At 39.9% G+C, this 21,207-nt stretch overlaps 2 protein-coding genes across 3 annotated transcripts; both read right to left on the reverse strand.

The window, feature by feature from the left end:
* Positions 1 to 58: 58 nt before the first annotated feature.
* Positions 59 to 10,644, reverse strand: atmin (ATM interactor). Of its 2 annotated transcripts, XM_010899316.4 has the most exons (4): positions 10,205 to 10,644; positions 5,416 to 5,541; positions 4,588 to 4,787; positions 59 to 3,972 (listed from the first exon to the last, which is right to left on the reverse strand). In XM_010899316.4, exons 1-4 carry the CDS (start codon positions 10,433 to 10,435, stop codon positions 2,154 to 2,156), a joined length of 2,376 nt encoding a protein of 791 aa, XP_010897618.2. In that variant the 5' UTR covers positions 10,436 to 10,644; the 3' UTR covers positions 59 to 2,153. The 2 variants fall into 2 exon arrangements, with proteins under 2 accessions (XP_010897618.2, XP_010897619.2); XM_010899317.3 differs by lacking the exon at positions 10,205 to 10,644 and having other exon boundaries at positions 4,588 to 4,806; positions 5,416 to 5,498.
* An 865-nt stretch (positions 10,645 to 11,509) lies between these two features.
* cenpn (centromere protein N) lies at positions 11,510 to 16,605 on the reverse strand. The gene is made up of 10 exons (XM_010899318.3): positions 16,306 to 16,605; positions 16,125 to 16,170; positions 15,801 to 15,860; positions 15,567 to 15,640; positions 13,872 to 14,045; positions 13,657 to 13,758; positions 13,443 to 13,497; positions 12,960 to 13,069; positions 12,741 to 12,864; positions 11,510 to 12,358 (listed from the first exon to the last, which is right to left on the reverse strand). Exons 1-10 carry the CDS (start codon positions 16,474 to 16,476, stop codon positions 12,270 to 12,272), a joined length of 1,005 nt encoding a protein of 334 aa, XP_010897620.1. The 5' UTR covers positions 16,477 to 16,605; the 3' UTR covers positions 11,510 to 12,269.
* Positions 16,606 to 21,207: the final 4,602 nt, after the last annotated feature.

Consider the following 21,207-nt stretch of genomic DNA (forward strand, 5'->3'; position numbering starts at 1 on the left):
GATCATCTGCTGCATAGCCTCCACAACCAAATAACAAGGCAACCTTTACCAACCCCCTACACACACACACACACACACACACACACACACAAGAAATAGAACAGAATAGTCTGCAAACAGAAATGCAACTGAAATACATTCTTCAGGCACCAAAGACTGCATGCACTCCCTACTGAGAAAAGCCAAAGCACTAGTTGACACCTCGGTGTAGTCCACTGTACATACTTTTTTTACAGCAAGGCAGCTTTCCCTTTGCACTATTATAAATCGAGTTTATTAACAATAATTTAAAATGCAGTAATGTTCAGTGCGGTACAATAAAATTAAGAAATGTAGTGGTTGAGTATGAAAATCTTTTACATACTGGAATGAAACAGTTCAGTTTCTTCAGGATACAGTGCAAAAACATGTATGGGCACAGTGTTATATACATTCTGCAGTTTATCGGTACAATTCAAAACCTACTGCGTGTACCACCGTAGGAGAAATGATGCCTTTGAAAAAAAATACTGCATATAAATTCTTAGAACATAGACATGATGTAGATCAGAGGGGTGAGAAAAAGTATTTACACTGTTGATAAAAATTAACAAAAGTATTCAAATACAGAGCTACGCTTAAAAATTTTTTTGGGATTGTATTAATTTTATGTTACTACAATTGCTCAAAAAAAACTAAAGTTAGTTTCTTTCAAAAAAAAATATGGTCGCCTCCGTTTTAAATATCTCACCTTAGCAAGAATAAAAGTTGCATAGCATCTGTCTAGAGAAGTGTTTAATGCTATTGAGCGATTTCGCTTCCACTGGTCCTGTGGCACTTTAGGTCAACAGGACAAACTTCAAGTCCTTCAATCCTTGTTGATTCTGCCAGGAGGCAGACAGCTAGTCGAAAGTGGATCTTCCAGCAACAATATGAGCTTCACCAACATATGAATACTATCTCACCCCTCTGGAAGACACCGTTTTCCAAATACTAACATTCTAACTTATTGTGCAACACAACATATCGCAAGGACAGAAAATGAAGACAACATGCAAATTAAAGATACTCAAGTGTTCTTTGAATATGCCTCCCACAAATAAATATAAGACTTGTTTTAATCCTCATCTCCTTTGTGCTTCAAGCAGCATTAAGTATCACAAACTGACCAGAACAAATACACAAAATCTGAAATACTTGGATTAAGGCACCAACAAAATCAAACATTAAGAAATACTGAAACCGGAGAGCTCTTGTAAAGTTCACAACGACATTGTATTGACAAATGTCTGTTTGAAAGAATGGGGTTCATGTGCAATGAGGTAGCCTAACTTAGGTAACAATGATACCAGCTAAGACCCATCCATTTCATTATACATCAGATTGTAACAACTCATCAAAAAGTCTGATATAAACTGCAACATTTAGACAGTTTATGATTAGTAAGGTTTAGCCTTGACAATATGTGGTGGACCCACAATCACAATGCACTCAATTCTAAAGAAAAGCTATATCCTCATAGTGTTTTTGTTAAGTATTGTACCACTTCAGCCCACTGTGCCGCTATACACTTACAGCCATGTAATGAATAAGTGAAATACAATGACAAGCTAGTCTGCTTACGCTGTGACCCCACCCAGCTTATACATAGCCCTACAACTACAGGCCGATTTTAACTAGACTGCACTTCACGATCACAGTTCAACAATGAGAGTGAGGCAACTATTTAGAATTTCACTCGTACAGCATGTGTGCCACATGAAAATGCCGGAAACATTCAACAGACATTTAATTAAGGAAAGACCAAAAGGCATTACAGACTCTTAATGAAAACATGACAGTTAGCACACTGGTGCTCTGATGTCGAAACATTGTAAACAGAATAAGCGGGCTTTCTGACAAATTATATACTTAAATAGTATGTGCAAATACATAAACAGGATGAGAACTCATATTTATGGACAGATAAAGTGCTTTGGAGCCTTCTGGGACATGCCATATTTTTTTGTGGAATGTTCTAAGAGAAGGCTCGCTTCTACATCTATACAAACATCCATTAGTAGAGGGATATTGACCATAGAGGATAAGTAGAAGCCCAGAAAACGCCCTCCTGGACAGACAAAAGAAACCTGTTTTATAGACTGATAAGGTAGCCTCTATGGAAAATGGGGTATTCAGCTGTTGGGCTTCTCAGAGTGCTGAAACAGTGCAAACAGCTCCTCACATGTCTGTGTCTCCACTGAGCTGAAGTGGGACTCCATGTTCCAGGCCATGTCAGCTGACAGGAAGTCATCCATTACAGTCTGGGTCTCGTTGCTGGTCAGGAAGAGGTTTCCAAAGCCCTCTGATGCCTTATGGGTAACTGTCTGAGTCTCTGCACTACTTAGAAGCCTGGCCTGGTCGCCATTGACGACAGAGGAAATGGTGTTGGAGTTTGGCGTTGGAGTCAGTGGTTGGCGGAGGTCTGTCTGTGTCTCAGTGTCGGAGGAATCAGTGCTAATAGAGAAGCTTGACTGGCGCAGAATGTTGCCCAGAGGCATGTGGCCTCCAGCGTTCAGCAGGAAGTTAAGGTCTGTCTGGGTTTGAGTGTCAAACATTTCCAGCTCCAGGTCACCTGCCTGGCTCCGGCCTGGCCCCTCACTGTTCACCAGGTCTTCCAAGAGGAGGAAGTCTGTCTGGGTCTGGATGTCCAGAACCTCCAGGTGCGTGTCAGCCCCCAGGCCACCAAGCTCACTCTCCTCCGTCTGTGTCTGGATGTGGGCCGCATTCAGGAACTCTTCAAAGTCAAAGTCAATGCCTGTGTGCTGTTCCTGAACCGAGCCCAGGCCAGACCCACAGTCTGTTGAAGAATCTACTAACACCTGGTGAGCAGATAGAGAGTCACCAGACAAGATGTTCTCAAGGTCGTTGAACAGAGCCAAGGTGGTCTGGGTTTGGTTGTCTGCTACGCTACCCGGCTGGAGATCGTCTGTCTGCATGCCAAAACACATTCCCGCGGCAGATTTGTCGTCGTCATAGAAACCGTGACCTGCGGTGGAGACGGGGCTGTTGACACTATGGGCTCTGAAGTGGGCATCCATCGGTGCGGTCTGTGTTGAGACACTGAGGGAGTAGCTGTCAAAGAGGTCTGAGCACATGATGGGCTGGTTGATCGGAGTCCTCTCTTCCAACCCAGCTAGCGGGAAGTTGGTCTGGGTCTGTCTGGTGATGTAGGGAGACTGGGAGGAAGAGAGGCAGGGAAGTTGGTTGAGACTGTGGGTGTCGGTTTGCGCCCCTATGGTGGTGGTGGCTTTGGCCTTAGAGGAAAACGTCTGGGTCTCAACACTGACCGGCAGTAGGACCTGAGCACTCACGCTAATGTCTGTCTGGGCACACGACGAGACCGATGGCTCACCGATGGGACACACATCCATCCCCATCCCAACAGGCATCCTGGATAAGTAGGATATGTCTGTCTGGATGTTGGTGGAAGTGCTTCGCCCCCTGGGTCCCACCAGGTCATTGGCAGAACCCCCTGGCTCTAGACTCACCTGCACCCCTGTGCTTACAGGCCCCAGGCTGGAGCGAGAGGCAGGCATGCTACCCCTGAAGCAAAGGTTCTTAGGGTCCAGGTGGGGCACCATGGCCCCCATAGACTGGGGCATGAGGTGGAGTGTGCTGAAGGAGCCTTGGCTGTCCACAGCCAGCACCACAGACCTCAAAGCCCCACTCTCTGTGGAGGGGAGGAGGACAGGGAGGTGAGCCAAGTGCATCACAGGGACATTCACCAGAGCCACTTTAGGCTTCGGTAGTAGGAGTTTCTGGAGTTGTTTAGGGGGGTTATTGTGGGAATGTCTGAATGAGTCTGGGGTGTGGCCGATCCTGCCTGAGGGAAGGGAGCCTTCTGAGAGTTCTCTGTGGGTTGTCATGATCTGACACATGGATTCACTGGGCTTGACCTTTGCTGCGCTGCTAATCTGTCTCTCCATCTTCCGCTTTTTCACGGGTGGATATCTACAAAACACAGGTAAGGAGAGAATATGTCAAGCAGCTAAAACATGACAGCATTTTTCTACATGGCCTTAAAAAAAACCTGGGTACTTGTAAAGGTAAAATGTTAACTAGGCATTAATAAAAATAGTACATGCTTTCAGATAAATGTACAGTGGCTATTAAGTCTACACACCCCTGTTAAAATGGCAGGTTTTTGTGATGAAAAAGAATGAGGAAGATAAATCATGTCCCCCTCAAAGATTTTCCAATTTAATTGTTTACGTTATAGGTCACATTAAAGGTGGAAAAAGATCTGACATTTTTCCACCTTTAATGTGACTTTTACATCACAACAACCTGGAATTTTAACAGGGGTGTGTAGACTTTTTATATCCACTGTATAACGTTATCAACCTTGGACAAAACTATATTGAAATTTCGTGAATTTAGTGACAATCCTGGACACACCGTATGACAGAACACCGGAGCAACACTATCATTAGCGTTTCATTGAGGTCAGCAATCACCGGTGGGCAGATGTCTGCCACAAATAGAAGTTGAGATTTTCACTGGCCAGAAGCCAGCAATTACCAGCTAACAGAGACACTGCCCTCAAGTTTGACATGCAGTATGTACCGGTGTTCTGTTGGGACCTCATGGCCAGTCCTGTAGATATGAGACAGTAGTGCAGCCCTGCTGGCGTAGGGGCAGCCACACGTGCAGCAATATGTCCTCCCACAGTCCTCTATGTGCCGCCTCAGGTCCCACTCTGTGCTGTAGCCATTGTTGCATTTGGAACATTTGTGCTTCTTCTCTGCATGCATCTTCATAAAGTGCTGAAAAGCAGAATATACACTATTGTATGATGAGAGATTTACTTGTTAAGAACAATGGACTACATTATTATTCTCTTCTTATTCCGAATTTGGTCATAATATAAACAATGTAATAAATGTAGTCTGATCGCAACAACTCCCAATAGATTCAGGAAAGTTGAAGATTGCAGAAAGCCTTCCTTTGGGGGGCAGCTAGCTTATAAAATAAATATAAGATGTAATTCAAGTATGACATCAATAGGCATTTGATGTTTTTAATTTAAATATCAAAACCATATATTTCATACCAGGGTAGAAAATAAATTACTAATTATCAATATTTGACCGATTGTGTTAAGAGAATTTGGGCCAATAATTGGTGCAGGACATTATTTTTGATTGCAGAACTTGGCTCTAATAGTTTTCCATTACCAAGTTAGTCAGTGACAATCTCAGAATATAAAAATTCTAATATAGAAATGCTCTATATCAGTTTAAATTTCAGAGTATTGTCTACAAGCTCAAGGTAGAGGGTGAGACATAAAAATTGCAAGTTTACTGATTATTCTTAGCTTCCAAGGGTGTCCCCCTGATATCTGAAGAGCATATCTCAGACTGAATAGGGTATTTCACAGTGGTGATGTGGTACCTGCTTAACCAGAGAGAACTGGGAGAAGGGTCTGTTGGGACCACGTGGACAGCCCTCTATTGGACAACAATACAACTTCTGGGAGCCCTTCAAGTCCTTCCTGATGGTGGGGTTGACAAGACCATCCTAAGGGGAGAGAGGATATTAGTTTGTAATTCTATAGGCTTCCTGGTTTAGTGTAGTCGATCTGCACTTCATGTAACTAAAGGCTGCTTAATTATGATGTACAGGGGTCTTCACAATTTCACTCACCAACAAAGAACTGTGGTATGTGTACAGTGTAAGCTTCAAATTCTAGTAAGAAAAACTAAGTAATGGATGAGGAGGATGTAAAATTAACTATCCCAGGTGAAGCCTGTAAAAATCTGAAGTAAGGCTGCCACTTGGAAATTTTATGTTATGATTTAATTTTGACTGCTTAAACTAAACTGCCAAATGAATGGTGAAATGTATAAAGAACATCACATTTTGCCTCTAGGGTAAACGCATGTCAGCCATTTCAGTCTCGGTAGTGCTAAATTAATATTTGTAACAAATGAGCTTAGTCTGACCTTTATTACCAATGTCTTCAAAATGACTAGGTTTAATGTCTCCATGTTATAAGAAATAGGCTTCAGACAACAAATGACAGGTATTGCTGATAATATTACATAAAGAATACAAATATTGTCTGCTGCTGTCACCACATTGAGAACAACTTTTATCATTTAGAAAAATTGGGACACCTGGGAAAAAATTAAAACCACTGTGGTACATGACTAGATAAAAGCTGACAGTCAATTCTTGATAACCTCACTTTCAGAGTGCAGAGCAAAATGCCTAGTCGTCCAAGAATTACAGCAAATGACTATTAAGGGGATGAGATTCAAGTAATTTGTTTAATAGCACAGAGGTTGTGTTTTCCACATTATGGGCTACAGCACTCCACACTCATTGTTCCCAGATACCTGCGTCAAAGCATCTATCAGCAGCTGTCAGCAGCACATGGTATTAAAACAAATGAACAGCATCATGATTACATAAGAGCACATCAGGCACTCAGCTTGGCATGCCTCACAGGCCACAGATAAGACCTCAGCTTCCACGCCTGTGTACAGCCCAACCACCATAATTTGGACTTCAGAGCTTTCACTGTTCACCTGTGGGATACAATTACTCTGCATCACCAGCTCATTTCTGATAAACATAAAATGAGCGGTCTTCACAGTGAAAATATGAACTGTATAAGCATGTCCCTAACTATAGTACAGGCAGTGTATGAGGAGCATAAACGCTAGAACTACTTACAGCAGCAGAGTTACAGGTTAACATTCAGACGATGTTTGAGCCAAAATCACAGGCCTTGAACTACTCTGAATAAGACTCCATTCCTGTATGTCGTTTCCCTAGTCAGAACAGCAACAGTTCAATCATAAACAGTGACTCGGGCAGGCAGGGAGCAGGAAGCTTTATTTCTAGCCACTACAAAACATCTTGGGTATCGTAGCAATATTCTGTACAACATCATATATACACCAGATTTATGGCAATTTTTATATATACTCTATGGGTGGGGCTGCAATAAGCATTGTTTGATAACTGAATAACATCAGGATTGGTATTTTAAAAGAACACATTCCAACAATGTTAAAACAAGGTTCTGAGTGTTTGTTTTCCAAAACACACAGCACTATTTAACGTTGGGCGGTACGTGATCGCAGCATCCTTGAAAGACACTAAACCAGCTGGTGTGATGAAGTAGCCATTGAGCCTGTTGCGTACATCTACCGTGACTACAGTTGACATGTATGCCGACCTTGTCAGCATCTAAGACGTTGGTGTCCCTCGTGTGTAAACTGACAAACATCCCCTTCCATTTCCCCTTTTCACTGGACGCCACTCCTGTGGGCGCTCTTTTTCAAGGGGTGATGAGTAGTCAGCAAAGGTGGGATGGATGTATTGTGCTGATGGATGTGTTAGTGACAGTGGTGCTAAGTCTCTGTGCAGGGCTATGCAGTCCTTTCCCAATGGTCTTCCTCAGAAGCAACTTCAGCAAGGTAACGTTAGTTTAGGACGTGTTATTCAGCAAATATTCTGTTTTCGCTCTTCAATAGATATTAAGCCAACCAATCCAGAACTGTGAGAACGATATATCATGAATTATTGGGAGGATGGACATCCACACAATTTTAAATGACTTCTGCAAAATCTGACATCAATAGTCAATAGCACTTACAAAAAACATGTAATGAAAAATAAATTGTGTGTTAAATTAGGGGAGAATGGACAGCAACAAACACCTTTTTGGGGGTTGAAAATTCAATAGCTTCTTTTTTAAACAATTGCAAAAGTCACATTTATTTTAAGAAGTAAAAACTGGAGGACATGGACTGTTGTCCAACCTCCCAATCCGATGTACATAATTTTAAAAGATGCCATCTTTGGTCACTGGTTGTAGAAGTGGTTCTGTCAATTAACATGTCTGCGTGCACCACTCACTTAAACTTGGAATTTTACACCTCTGAGGCCCGATAGTGATTCTACTTATAGATTATGCACATAAATATTATATATTATACACATCCAGCTTAAACGGGAGGTTAAAACAATTCTTATCCTCAATGTCCCGGAATGCACTTTCAATAGTCATGGCACAATTTTGTAAGTGCTATTGAAGACTGCCATTGGAATCAAGCTTTTTTTCCTCCCTTAACAATAAAAAAATACAATGTATTACATCCAAAATTGTTTTCATGGAAAATTATAAAGAGAAATGCATGATCTATCACCACCAGTATCTAAATGGAAAGTTCCACAACCTCATCTTCAACAGGCGCACCAACAGACAATTGACGACAACTTGATATTTGTATGAGGTTTGATTGAACAGTATTTATCATATGGTCATCTAAACCTGTTAAGACATTAGTTTAGCGTAGCAGAACTTAAAATTTTTTATTATGTCCTTGGTACATCAACTCATTCAATTGAGGATGAAGTAGAGCCCATGAAACAGAAATATAATTACATTTCTACTGGGCAAAGCATTGGGTTATCTTGAACTGTGAGTAGCATATCTGCCATAGAGGGGTGAACTTGCTGTTTAGTCTGTTATTTATTATTTATGTGCAAAGAAGATTAGGGAAAATTAAGTAGTTTGTATTCTGAGAAATAAGCAACTAATCCTGGTAGGCCATTTTCCCTCTCCTTTACGTTGAGGCCACACTACTACACAGATTTGCCCTGTGCTCTGACCTGCACGGCTGGTGGTTTAGATTCTTGGACTCCTTACAATTCTATTGTAACCATCTCAATCGGCAGCAATTCATAACGGAAAACATGCTTAGCCAGTGTATGAACTGCAGCTGAGGCAGAGTAAACAGCCTAACATTTTCCGGCCTGATGACTCAGATAGGGTAGCATTACCTCTGCTGTCAGCTGTTTCCCGCAACCATGGACATTAATTATGTTCGCCCGACACAATTTTGTCCCATTTGACATTGTATTTCCTTCATGAAATAATGCACAATGCATTTACCCCAGCTCTCATTCTTCTGCATTAAGCCAATGAATTAAGATTGAAAACAGTTACTGTTGCATGTACGTAGGGAGCTGAAGGAGCATGAGCTGCATGGAGTGCTTTTCATACCTAATTCAAACAGCTAGATCCCACCTGAGAACCATGTTCATTTTGGGAAAACTAGCCTCTTAAGAACATATGAATGCTACACTAAGCCTGGGAAACATTTGTTTAAAAGGGGTGGAACACCAGTGTATATAAAATACAACACAATAAAATGCTTTGTTTGGGCAGAGTTCCAATAGTTGCACACCAGACCAGTGCTACAGAAAGCTGGACCTTGAACAGAGTTCCACAGAACATCATTGACAACCTCTAATCAGGGATTTATTTAAACCTGGGACACCAGTGGATGGATTTAATGATGAGGCAGAAAAACTTGCAGACTCTGGACATCATAGGCTAAGAGTTGAATACCCCTGTACTAGACTAAAGTCTCAATTGCAACACTGCGGCATAATGGCTGCGAAATCTGTGACTAAAATCCCATCAACATATAATGTAAGCCATGTTTGCTAAGTACATTTCAGTTAGTGCGACTGGACTTGACACAAGCTTTAGGGTATATAAAAAGTATACGTAATGCTGAGTTTCCGAAGGCAGTATGTAGGACCTATCACAATGTCCTACATAAGTCTGGCCTTTGAGTACATTTCTTTAAATCTAATATCCATTAGAACTCTTAGCAATAGGTGTCACTGAAACCGTTCTTAAAATACAAAAATGGAGGACATGGAGGAGGCATGATGGGATATGGCAGTATTGCCATGCATGGCCAGGAAGAACCAAATTACATTAAAACATACTTAACTACACACAAGCGCAAAGACTGTGTGAAGCTAAATATCAGATCATTAAATCGCTCCTTAATATGTGGCCAATTTAAACATTACTTTACTGTAGCAGGGTTATTTTAATGGGTCTAATTGATAGAAACATCAATAATCCAAATGCCGGTCAATGACTAAAGAAAGGCTAATTGGGCATGATGAACGACAATGAGATAGTAAAAACATGCTAGCTAAAAACATTACGGATGAAAATCAATAAAGAAATGTGTAACCGACAGCAAACTTCCGTTAAATATTCCTCAAACAATGTCCAGTGCCGACTGACCGTCAGTGTCACTACTAGCTAGTAGCATGTATCATTTAAAAAAAAAAAAGACGACATACTGAAAGATTTGGTTAGACCCTTTAAGAGGCTAACAAAATAGCTAACGTTAGCTACCTTGACTCTGTGGGACTTTACGAGATGCATGTTCAGGGCTGGCGTGTTCGGTAAAATCTTGCCACATCCTTCCACAGTGCAAAGGATATTGGTCTGCACTTCTTTGGTGAGTTCCATAATGGACGGTTTGATAATCTCTCGCGTCTGTGCGGGTGGCTCTTCGCTGCATTTTTGACTGCCCACAGAAGCATTATCATTCTGATATGCTTTCCCCGACGCAGAGGAAGCCATGTTTCTGTTGACAAGCTACCCAACGTCGCCTGAAGATGCAGCCAAAAATACGAGGACGCTTCCACTTCCGGGAGACCTCTTAGCAACAGACCCCTCCCACAGAAGGTCAAGGATATTCTTAATGAAAATAAGAATATCATTGGCCATTTTATAACGCTTCCTCCCAAGACTAAACAACAAAGGGTCAGATTGTCATGCTTGACAAATCTGAATCAACTAAATTAGCTAAGTACATTACCACACAGAGTTAAAGTATGTTGGGTTGGCTTACACCAGTGGTTCCCAATTACGGTCCTCAAGTACTCATATTCATTGTAGCTCCAGTCAAGCACAGCTGATTCAACTTGTCAACTAATCATGAGGCTCTCATTGAGTTGAATTGGGTGTGCTTGTTCAGGCCTACAACAAAAATGTGTGCTGTTGGGGGTACTCGAGGACCGGAGTTGGGAACCACTGGCTTACACCACCTCGCAATGTTCATTATCTTGTAAACATACTTTGGACAAATTGAGTTTGGTCAATTGTGGCTAAATAAGCTTTTTTTTTTATTTGTAGGCTAGAGTAAATTTAAGCCAAAATGTTGACAAAATGTCTCCTGGTGAGATTCACAAGATTGTCAAACCGCCCAAATCATATGCGTCTATCTGAAGTGATTCTAAAATTCCTTTATTCCTGGAATAAATGAAGAGAAATGCAAAAAGAATCAGTGTCTCTCACTTTGCCATAAGACTTAAAGAGGATTGTCGGGCGTGGACTAGCCTGTTTCAGTTTATAAACCAGCGTTTTATTCCTGTATTCATTTTCAAGACACGCAAATCCATAAATTTTGGAACACTGGTCAGGGTATTACCAACAACCAATCCAGTACTAACATTATTGAGTAGGCTATGTGGATTAACTCTGGTTGGTTATTTAATTTAATATAATAAATAAAATAAATATTTTCCAGTCCTTTTCAGTAGAGGATTTATCCAGGAAATATTTATTTGTATTAATTTAATATTAAGTATTTTGTTATCAAACTACACACAGAAAACAATGACAAATTGATCAACTTTTTAGAATTGTGTGCCAGTTTATTGAAAATGAAAACGGAAATATCTGATGCATTTAAGTCTTCAGACCCTTTGTCATAGCAGACCTCAGTAAACAAAGATTAACAGATTCAGACAAGATCATCACAGACCCAATTTCTAAGGTGGAGGATTGGATAACATTGTATTTATATATGAAATGTTTGGCTATTAAACATATGGCAGAATTAGTTGCAGAGGATACAAACCTTTCCAATCCATGACCGTGGGAGCATGTCAGTTCTCTCAGGCACAATTTTGTAGCAGAAGTATTTGAAACATTATCTAATAACATTCAGTATAGCAGCAGGAACACAAAATCATAGTTAAAAGCGTTTGAGGACCACCCATCGCAAAGTCAAATAATTTAAAATGTTATAAAAGATAGACACACTTATTATTAAAATGTGCATTATCATAATGGCACAATGCTTATAGAAATACCATTAATACTACCATAAAAATAAATCTGTACAAAAACAACAACAGATGAGAGTATACATTGTAGTGAAAATGGTATATTGTAAAAGTGGACTGAATTAAAAAGACAACTCTTATCAACAGCATAAGAACTGAGTTTTAATGTCAACATTGCATTAATTCAGTTACGCATTTGTGAAATTCCTCCATATAATTGCTGACTTTATTTGTTCAAACATAACAAATTGACAAATAAGAAAGAAAACCTCTTTCAGCATGTATTTAGAAATGCCTATTAAATCAGAATATTTAATACACTTAAGGCAGTTTCTCATGTGTTTTTATACTCCTTTGTCAGTTACAACAAAATAGTTTCTCCCTTTCTGTGTGATTGATGAGAGAAGAGGGGTGACTGGGGTCGATGCAATACCTGTCAAACGCAAGCAAAAGCTATTATTGGGCTGCTTTTTGCTCACCCAATTCAATGGATAGGCTGGGCTTGCAGAGGCTTAAAGGTTATTATTCTTAACAGTGTACTTTGTACGGCATTCATGACAACACTATAGTCTACCACAGAACACAGGAAAACTCTGCAACATCTGTATGCATATCCAGATTAAACTGATTGAAATTAAAATGGTTAGCCTAGTAGGCATGTGTTTAATCAGTTTGTGTTCCATTAACATTACACTTTACTGTTATCACAAAACATTTTACCGTAATGCCTTTTTAGATTTCATTTTAAGGCAACCAAATGTGAAGGCTGTGGGAGTGATTGTGTAAATGTTCAAAATGCACTGCAGATATAGTACCTGAAGACACAGCATGCCTGAGTGACTCCAACAGGTTGGTGCTGGTAAACTCAACAACTCCTCTGAAGGGCTCATCACTGCCTGTCAATGTCCTGTTGGAGTTATCTCTGAACTTGGTTTCCAGCTGAGGAGAGAAAAAATTTATTGTCACATACAGCACAGAAGGCCAATAAGGAGAATGTTTCTTTGAAACTGCCACTAGTGTTCATCTTTGTGCACCTGGTATACAGCCTTTTGCAGCTGAGGAAGCGTCCCATCACCAAAAGCCTCACAAGCCATCTGAAGTCGGTTCTCTGTATTCTCAATCTGTTCTTTCTCTATATTGGGGTCTAAAACACAGTGTCAGTGAAACACAAAACAAAATCAATATTCTATTTATAATTAGTTGTGATTGTCATCATGATTAACATCTAATTTATATTACAATTAGGGCTGCAACTAACAATTATTTTAAGAATTGATTCATCTTTTGATTACCACGTCAATTTAAACATTTTACTTAGGAGAAGGGAACAGTACAACACCACAGAGAATCTTACAGTCTTATGTAACTGGGGACGCATTACGCTCAAAGTTTGTAGTGTCCAATCTAACTAAACAATAATGAAAACAGTTGTCAGTAATTTGTATTGATGATGTTAACGACGATTAGTTGTTACAGCACTAATTAAAACTACTTTAGAATCGGACAACAAAACATACTTGTAGGGACATGATTCTTTTCCTGAAGAGGTTTTGGATGTTTGGTGGGGAACACCTAGACATTTGATACAAACAAGATCTTAGTTAGTACGCTAGGGCATTAGGCTTTCCTTGTCAGCTGAAAGCAATGGACTGGTTGTGCTGGCCCTAAGATGGCCTTTTCCCCCTTATAGGCTTTCTGAGCAAAGGAATAAAGCATAGGGCCAAGGCCTACCTGTTGGTATTGCCTCATCAATAGGTCTCTGATGGCAACGAGGTTCCTTCCACTGAGGGAAGCGTCCTTAATAGAGCCATACCTGGTGGTCAAAACCAATGCCTGCAGGACAGAACAGTCTGTTAAACAGGCAACACAGGATTTAGTAACAATTCAACTAACTTGCAATTATGATGTTATAAATCCATGGGTGAGAATTAAGAAAGCATCCTTGCCTGATTTAAAAGAGGCTTATGCTTCACAGTTAGGCCGGTCACAAAGACATAAGGGGTCTGGAGATGGTGGACTGCGTATGTGGGCTTGAGGTGATTAGGCTTTGTGAAGTTGTCCCCCCAGGCAATACGTATCCATACGGCCTCATCTGTGTGCTTCTTTATTTTAATAGACACCTTGTAACGAAAGATACATACAGAAATTGACTGAGATGGCATACACAAGAACATTAGTTGTGAGGGACATTACAAGCCAAGGAATGTTCGCTTTCTGTGAGTCATGTACAGTTAGGTACGGAAATAATTGGACACTGATAATTATATTTTACCAAAATGTATTCAAGTTACAGTTAAATAATGAATATGGGCTTAAAGTGCAGTCACTCAGCTTCAGTTTGAGGGTATTCACATACAAATTGGAATTACAACTCTTTAATATGTAGATTTTGGTCCCTCTTTTTCAAGGGACCAAAAGTAATTGGACAATTGACTCAAGCTGTTTCATGGACAGGTGTGGGTCATTCCTCCATCAATTAAGCAGGTAAAAGTTCTGGAGCTGATTCCAGTGGTGGCATTTAGAAGCTGATGCTGGGAACCGACAACATGCGGTCAAAGAACCTCTCAATGCAAGTGAAACAGGCAATCCTTAGGCTGGAAAAAATATATATATATCAGAGAGATAGCAGGAACAATAGGAGTGGCCAAATCAACAGTTTGGTACATTCTGAGGGAAAAAAGTATGCACTGGTGAGCTCTGCAACACACAAAGGCCTGGACGTTTCCATGGTAAAGAAAAACCACTTTACAACATCCAGCCAAGTGAGGAACACTCTCAAGGAGGTAGGCATAAAATTATCCAAGTCTACCATAAAGAGAAGACTTTATGCAAATACAGAGGGTTCACCACAAGGTGCAAACCATTCATAACCCTCAAGAATAAAAAAAAGCCATCTAAGTCCTGGAACAGCATTCTTTGGATAGATGAAACGAAGATCCTGTACCAGAATGATGGGAAGAAAAAAAATATGGAGAAGGCTTGGAATGGCTCATGATCCGAAGCATACCACATCATCTGTAAAACACAATGGAGGCAGTGTGATGGCATGGGCATACATGGCTTCCCATGGCACTGGGTCACTAGTCTTTACTGATGATGTGACAAGACAGAAGCAGCCGGATTAATTCTGAAGTGTATGGGGATATATTGTCCGCTCAGATTCAGCAAAGTTGATTGGATGGCACTTCACTTTACAGATGGACAATGACCCAAAACATGTTTTTTTAAGGCAATGAAGTAAAATATTCTGCAACTGCTGAGTCAATCACCTGAACTCAACACAATTGAGCATACATTTCTCTTGCTGAAGACAAAACTTAAGGCAGAAAGACCCATGAACAAACAACTGAAGTTATGTCCATGTGTTCCAGACTTCAAGCAGTTATTGCCTGCAAAGGATTCTCTACAAAGTATTAAGTGAACATTTAATTTATGATTGTTCATTTGTCCAATTACATTTGAGCCCCTGAAATAAGGGGACTGTGTATGAAAATGGTTGCAGTTCCCAAATATTTCATACAATATTTTTGTTCCATTTCAAATCCATTGAGGTGGCGTACAGAGCCAAAATTAGGAAAATTGTGTCAGTGTCCAAATATTTCTGGACCTAACTGTATGTTTTACAAGGTTTACATACTTACATGGCTGTTGAGCTCTGTAAGGTGGGCCTTAAACTGTTCCTTGAACTGTGTCAGCTCAATGGATGGTGCATCCTCTGAGGAAAAAATAACTAAATGTGACTAATATGGTTTGATCATGATACCTTCAATACTTCAGAATAACAACACTGAATAGGGTCATTTATTAAAGGTGTTATTGAGAGGACCAAATAGGCTACAAAATGCACAGGAAGATATTAGGAAGCTATAACTTACCCCTTGCATCAAGAAGCTGGAAAGCACGCCACATTACCTGATTTGGATTCTCAATGATATCTGGAAAACATAGTAGACGTCAATTATAGATTTAGTACACAACATTTCTACCCAAACATTTCATGCAATAAATTCAAGGGCATAAAAAGAAATGCAGATGGAAACAAGATGTTGGTAACATTTGACAGAAGTAGACAGATAATTGGTTTGCCAAATGGATGGAAACCTATTAACATGTGGATTGTATTCCCTGTTCTGAACCCCATACAACGGAATCAAGTTGCGAAGTGTGAGCAGACGCATTGCCTTGTATCAGATACTTACATATCATTTCGAGTTCTGTGATGTGTTTCACTGTCGTGCCCTTCCCCTTGGGAGAAATTACATAACGTTTTGATGAAGGTTGATAACAATAAAACATGTCGTAATATATAATGCATTTTGTCCAATATTAACTGAGCTAAACTTAATCTAATACATTAGCTAGACAGAATGCATTTGATACCTCACATAGAGAAAGCAGATTTTCCGTGAATAGACATTTTGGTTGTGTGAAATCCAGCAAAAGCAGGTCCTCTTCTAAAATATGTGCCCACTTGCTTAGTGTTGTCTTAAGCAGTTGAAATGGAATTCGTCGTATCAAACGTTGTAATGTACGCTTCATTGACTGATCCATACTTGTTTGTTTTAACAAACACAACTCTCAAAACGCTTGCATGTAAAAAGCAAAACAAATCGAAAATAAACCGCCGATTTGGAGTCGACCAATCGGATTAATTTGGAGTGTTCACCCTTCCTTTCGTGGTGTTTCTTCTATGGTGTTCGGTTGGCTGTTGGCACGCAATGTTAATGTGCATTACTGCCACCCACTGTACTGGAGGGTAGACAAGAAACCCGCGTACTACTACCACACTGACAGAATTAGAGAGAACCTAATCCACTTATTCATACCACAATCTGTCTGTATATTCTATCGTCCTAAGAAACGCAAATATAACTTTAAAAATAGAATGTTTTTATATTTTAATGTTATATTTGTTCATGGTTTAAAAACAATCTTAGTGATAGGATGGGTGTGAATCTACAGTTGTGCTCTAGTTTGCATACCCTTGTAGAATTGGTAATATACACTCATCTAAAGGATTATTAGGAACACCATACTAATACTGTGTTTGACCCCCTTTTGCCTTCAGAACTGCCTTAATTCTACGTGGCATTGATTGAATAAGGTGCTGAAAGGATTCTTTAGAAATGTTGGCCCATATTGATAGGATAGCATCTTGCAGTTGATGGAGATTTGTGGGATGCACATCCAGGGCACGAAACTCCCGTTCCACCACATCCCAAAGATGCTCAATTGGGTTGAGATCTGGTGACTGTGGGGGCCATTTCAGTACAGTGAACTCATTGTCATGTTCAAGAAACCAATTTGAAATTATTCGAGCTTTGTGACATGGTGCATTATACTGCTGGAAGTAGCCATCAGAGGATGGGTACATGGTGGTCATAAAGGGATGGACATGGTCAGAAACAATGCTCAGGTAGGCTGTGGCATTTAAACAATGCCCAATTGGCACTAAGGGGCCTAAAGTGTGCCAAGAAAACATCCCCCACACCATTACACCACCACCACCAGCCTGCACAGTGGTAACAAGGCATGATGGATCCATGTTCTCATTCTGTTCACGCCAAATTCTGACTCTTGTAGCCTCTTTTTCCTATTTGTAGTGGAGATGAGTGGTACCCGGTGGGGTCTTCTGCTGTTGTAGCCCATCCGCCTCAAGGTTGTGTGTGTTGTGGCTTCACAAATGCTTTGCTGTATACCTCGGTTGTAACGAGTGGTTATTTCAGTCAAAGTAGCTCTTCTATCAGCTTGAATCAGTTGGCCCATTCTCCTCTGACCTCTAGCATCCACAAGGCATTTTCACCCACAGGACTGCCGCATACTTGATGTTTTTCCCCTTTCACACCATTCTTTGTAAACCCTAGAAATGGTTGTGCGTGAAAATACTCAGACCGGCCCGTCTGACACCAACAACCATGCCACGCTCAAAATTGCTTAAATCACCTTTCTTTCCCTTTCTGACATTCCGTTTGGAGTTCAGGAGATTGTCTTGACCAGGACCACACCCCTAAATGCATTGAAGCAACTGCCATGTGATTGGTTGATTAGATAATTGCATTAATGAGAAATTGAACAGGTGTTCCTAATAATCCTTTAGGTGAGTGTATGTACCATTTGTAAAGAAACATTAGTGAGCACATATATTTTATTTATTATGGGATTCACATTCAACTGTAGGTCATAACATAATGGCACAATCATAAAACAAAACAAGGCAAAAAACAAAACAAAGAACTGACCACTGTTTAAAAGTCTGCATACCCTTAGTTCTTAATACTGTGTATTACCCCCTTTAGCATCAATGACAGCGTGCAGTCTTCTGTAATAGTTGTCTATGAGGCCCCAAATTCTTACAGGTGGTATAGCTGCCCATTCATCTTGGCAAAATGCCTCCAGGTCATGCAGAGTCTTTGATTGTCTTGCATGGACCACACATTTGAATTCTCCCCAGAGTAGCTCAATGATATTAAGGTCAGGAGACTGTGATGGCCACTCCAGAACCTTCACCCTTTTCTGCTGTAACCACTGGAGGGTCAACTTGGCCTTGTGCTTAGGGACATTGTCGTGCTGGAAAGTCCAAGAGCGTCCCATGCGCAGCTTTTGTGCAGAAGAATGCAAATTGTCTGCCAGTATTTTCTGATAACATAATTCATTCATCTTGCCATCAATTATCACAAGATTCCTCGTTCCTTCAGAGCTCACACACCCCCAAAACATCAGTGAACCACCACCATGCTTCACAGTGGAGATGGTATTCTGTTCACTATAGGCCTTGTTGACCCCTCTCTAAACATAGTGCTTATGGTTGTGACCATAAAGCTCTATTTTGGTCTTGTCATTCCAAATTACAGTGTGCCAGAAACTGTGAGGCGAGTAAAGGTCTTGTCGGGCATATTGTAACCAGTCTTTTTTGTGGCATTGGCGAAGTAAAGGCTTCTTTCTGGCAACTTGACCATACAGCTCATTTTATTCAAGTATCGTCGTCGTACTGTGCTCCTTGAAATAACCACACCGTCTTTTTCCAGAGCAGCCTGTATTTCTCCTGAGGTTACCTGTGAGTTTTTTTTTGTATCTCAAACAATTCTTCTGGCAGTTTTGGCTGAAATCATTCTTGGTCTACCTCACCTTGGCTCTGCATCAAACAATCCCAGAATTTTCCACTTCTTAATAAGTGATTGAACAGTACTGACTGGCATTTGCAAGGCTTTGGATATCTTTTTATATCCTTTTCCATCTTTATAAAGTTCCATTACCTTGTTACGCAGGTCTTTTGACAGTTATTTTCTGCTCACCGTGGCTCAATAACTACCCTGCTCAGTGCATTCAAGTGAGAGCTAACAAACTGATTTATTATTTATACACAGACACAATTTATACACAGACACAATTTAAAAAGCCAAATGTGAATTTCCCACACCTGTAATTGCCATTTTCACCTGTGTATCACCTTGTGTGTCTGTACTAAGGCCAAACATTCAAGGGTATGTAAACTTTTGATCAGGGCCATTTGGGTGATTTCTGTTATCATTATGATTTAAAAAGGAGCCAAACAACTATGTGATAATAAATGGCTTCATATGATCACTATCCTTAAATATTTTTTTCTTTTTTTGCATGATCAGTCATATTTTCAAAATCAATGCCAACATTTCACAATTTCTGCAAGGGTATGCGATCTTATGAGCACAACTGTAAATGTATTGCATTTCATAAAGGAGTTCCCCAGGGTTCGATTTTGGGTCCGTTACTGTTTACCATATATATAAATTATATTTGTAAACTTGTAGGAAAATTTTTAAACAGTGTTGTATGTGGCAGCTCCTTCTCCTGCACAAGCATATTTGCACTTGCAGTCTGAATTCCATGCTTTACAAAATTCCATTTAAATGCAAATAAAACCAAGTAAATGGTGTTTTCGAGGTCCGGAAACATAGGTGTGGATAATTACCACACTAGACAATTTGGTTTTAGAATGTGTTACTTCATACAAATATCTTGGTATTTGGTTAGATAATAAACTCTATTTTTAAAACCCATATTACTGAGTTGAAAAATATGAGATCAGAATTAGGTTATGTCATTTATTGGATGTTGGTTGGGATTCCTTGGATGCCAGGAAGGCAAGATGCTTTTTATTGTTTGTTTATAAAGCCATCCTAGTGAAACTTCCAAATTATCTTACCTCCAAAATTATATTGAAAAACGGCTCTAATCAAACATGATTGAAAGATAGTTTGAGGAACCACAGGCCAAGTCAAAGATAGTTACAACATCATTCTTCCTCTGTGCCTCTCAAATGTGGAGGATACTGTGTCCATAGCACATTTAAAAAAACTGTCTGACTGAACATTTTAAAGTGAGTTGTCCTTGCGTTTTTTTTATTGTATAATATTAGTTTTAAAATATTTTCTTATAAAGAAATGTATTGATTGAGGTTGTAATACAGGGCACCACTGTAAATGAGATCTTGGACTCGGCTGGTTTTCCCTGTATAAATAAATAAAATTTAAAAAAAATGTCCTGAGGGTTTATTTAATATTGCCTCTGCAATGACAACCTCCATACCCGTCTCCCTTAATAATCTTCTTTTGAAATCATTCCCCTCCCCATTAATGTTGTTTACTTTCAAATAGCACTTGCTGAACAGACTCTCTCTCTGGCAATAATGACACTCCCAATATTCCACTCTGTAAATATAATTGAAATATGTAGGCCTATAGTACTATTTCAATTGCAGAGTCTGGAAAGATTTGGATGGAGTACAGTGCGAAATGTTTAAATATGAGTGTCCCCTTGCTTTATTTAAAGCCACTTCGACCACAATGAAAGTCCAGGAACAATTCCTATGGCGATGACATTGCTTTTTGTGTAAGCTCACAGTTTGTATTCTGCAGATTTTTGAACTAGACTGGACCCTGGTTGCATGGAAAAATTGTTGCAATATTTGTAAACTGTTCTTAATTATGTGACATCAAAAACGGTTTATTGCTTGAAACTTTTAACACTGTTCACCGTAGTGACATCTGCTGGTTAGAAAGAAATATCACGTTTAATGTTTATACAGATGTCTTTTGCCGTCATGGTGGTACCTGGCGAAATGGTTATACATGCGTTTTGACAATGGTGATCTGTGGGTTCCAATCCCTCATATCTCTTGCATTTCCAGTCATTTTTAAAAAAGTTTTTGGATGATGAAGTCACTAGTGTCATAGTATACACCAAATAAAATTTAAATAATGCTGTTTCAACTGAAGACCTTTTCTAAACGCTAACAGTATTTCA

This window comes from Esox lucius, chromosome 2 (genome assembly GCF_011004845.1).
Source record: "Esox lucius isolate fEsoLuc1 chromosome 2, fEsoLuc1.pri, whole genome shotgun sequence".
Lineage (NCBI taxonomy): Eukaryota > Metazoa > Chordata > Actinopteri > Esociformes > Esocidae > Esox > Esox lucius.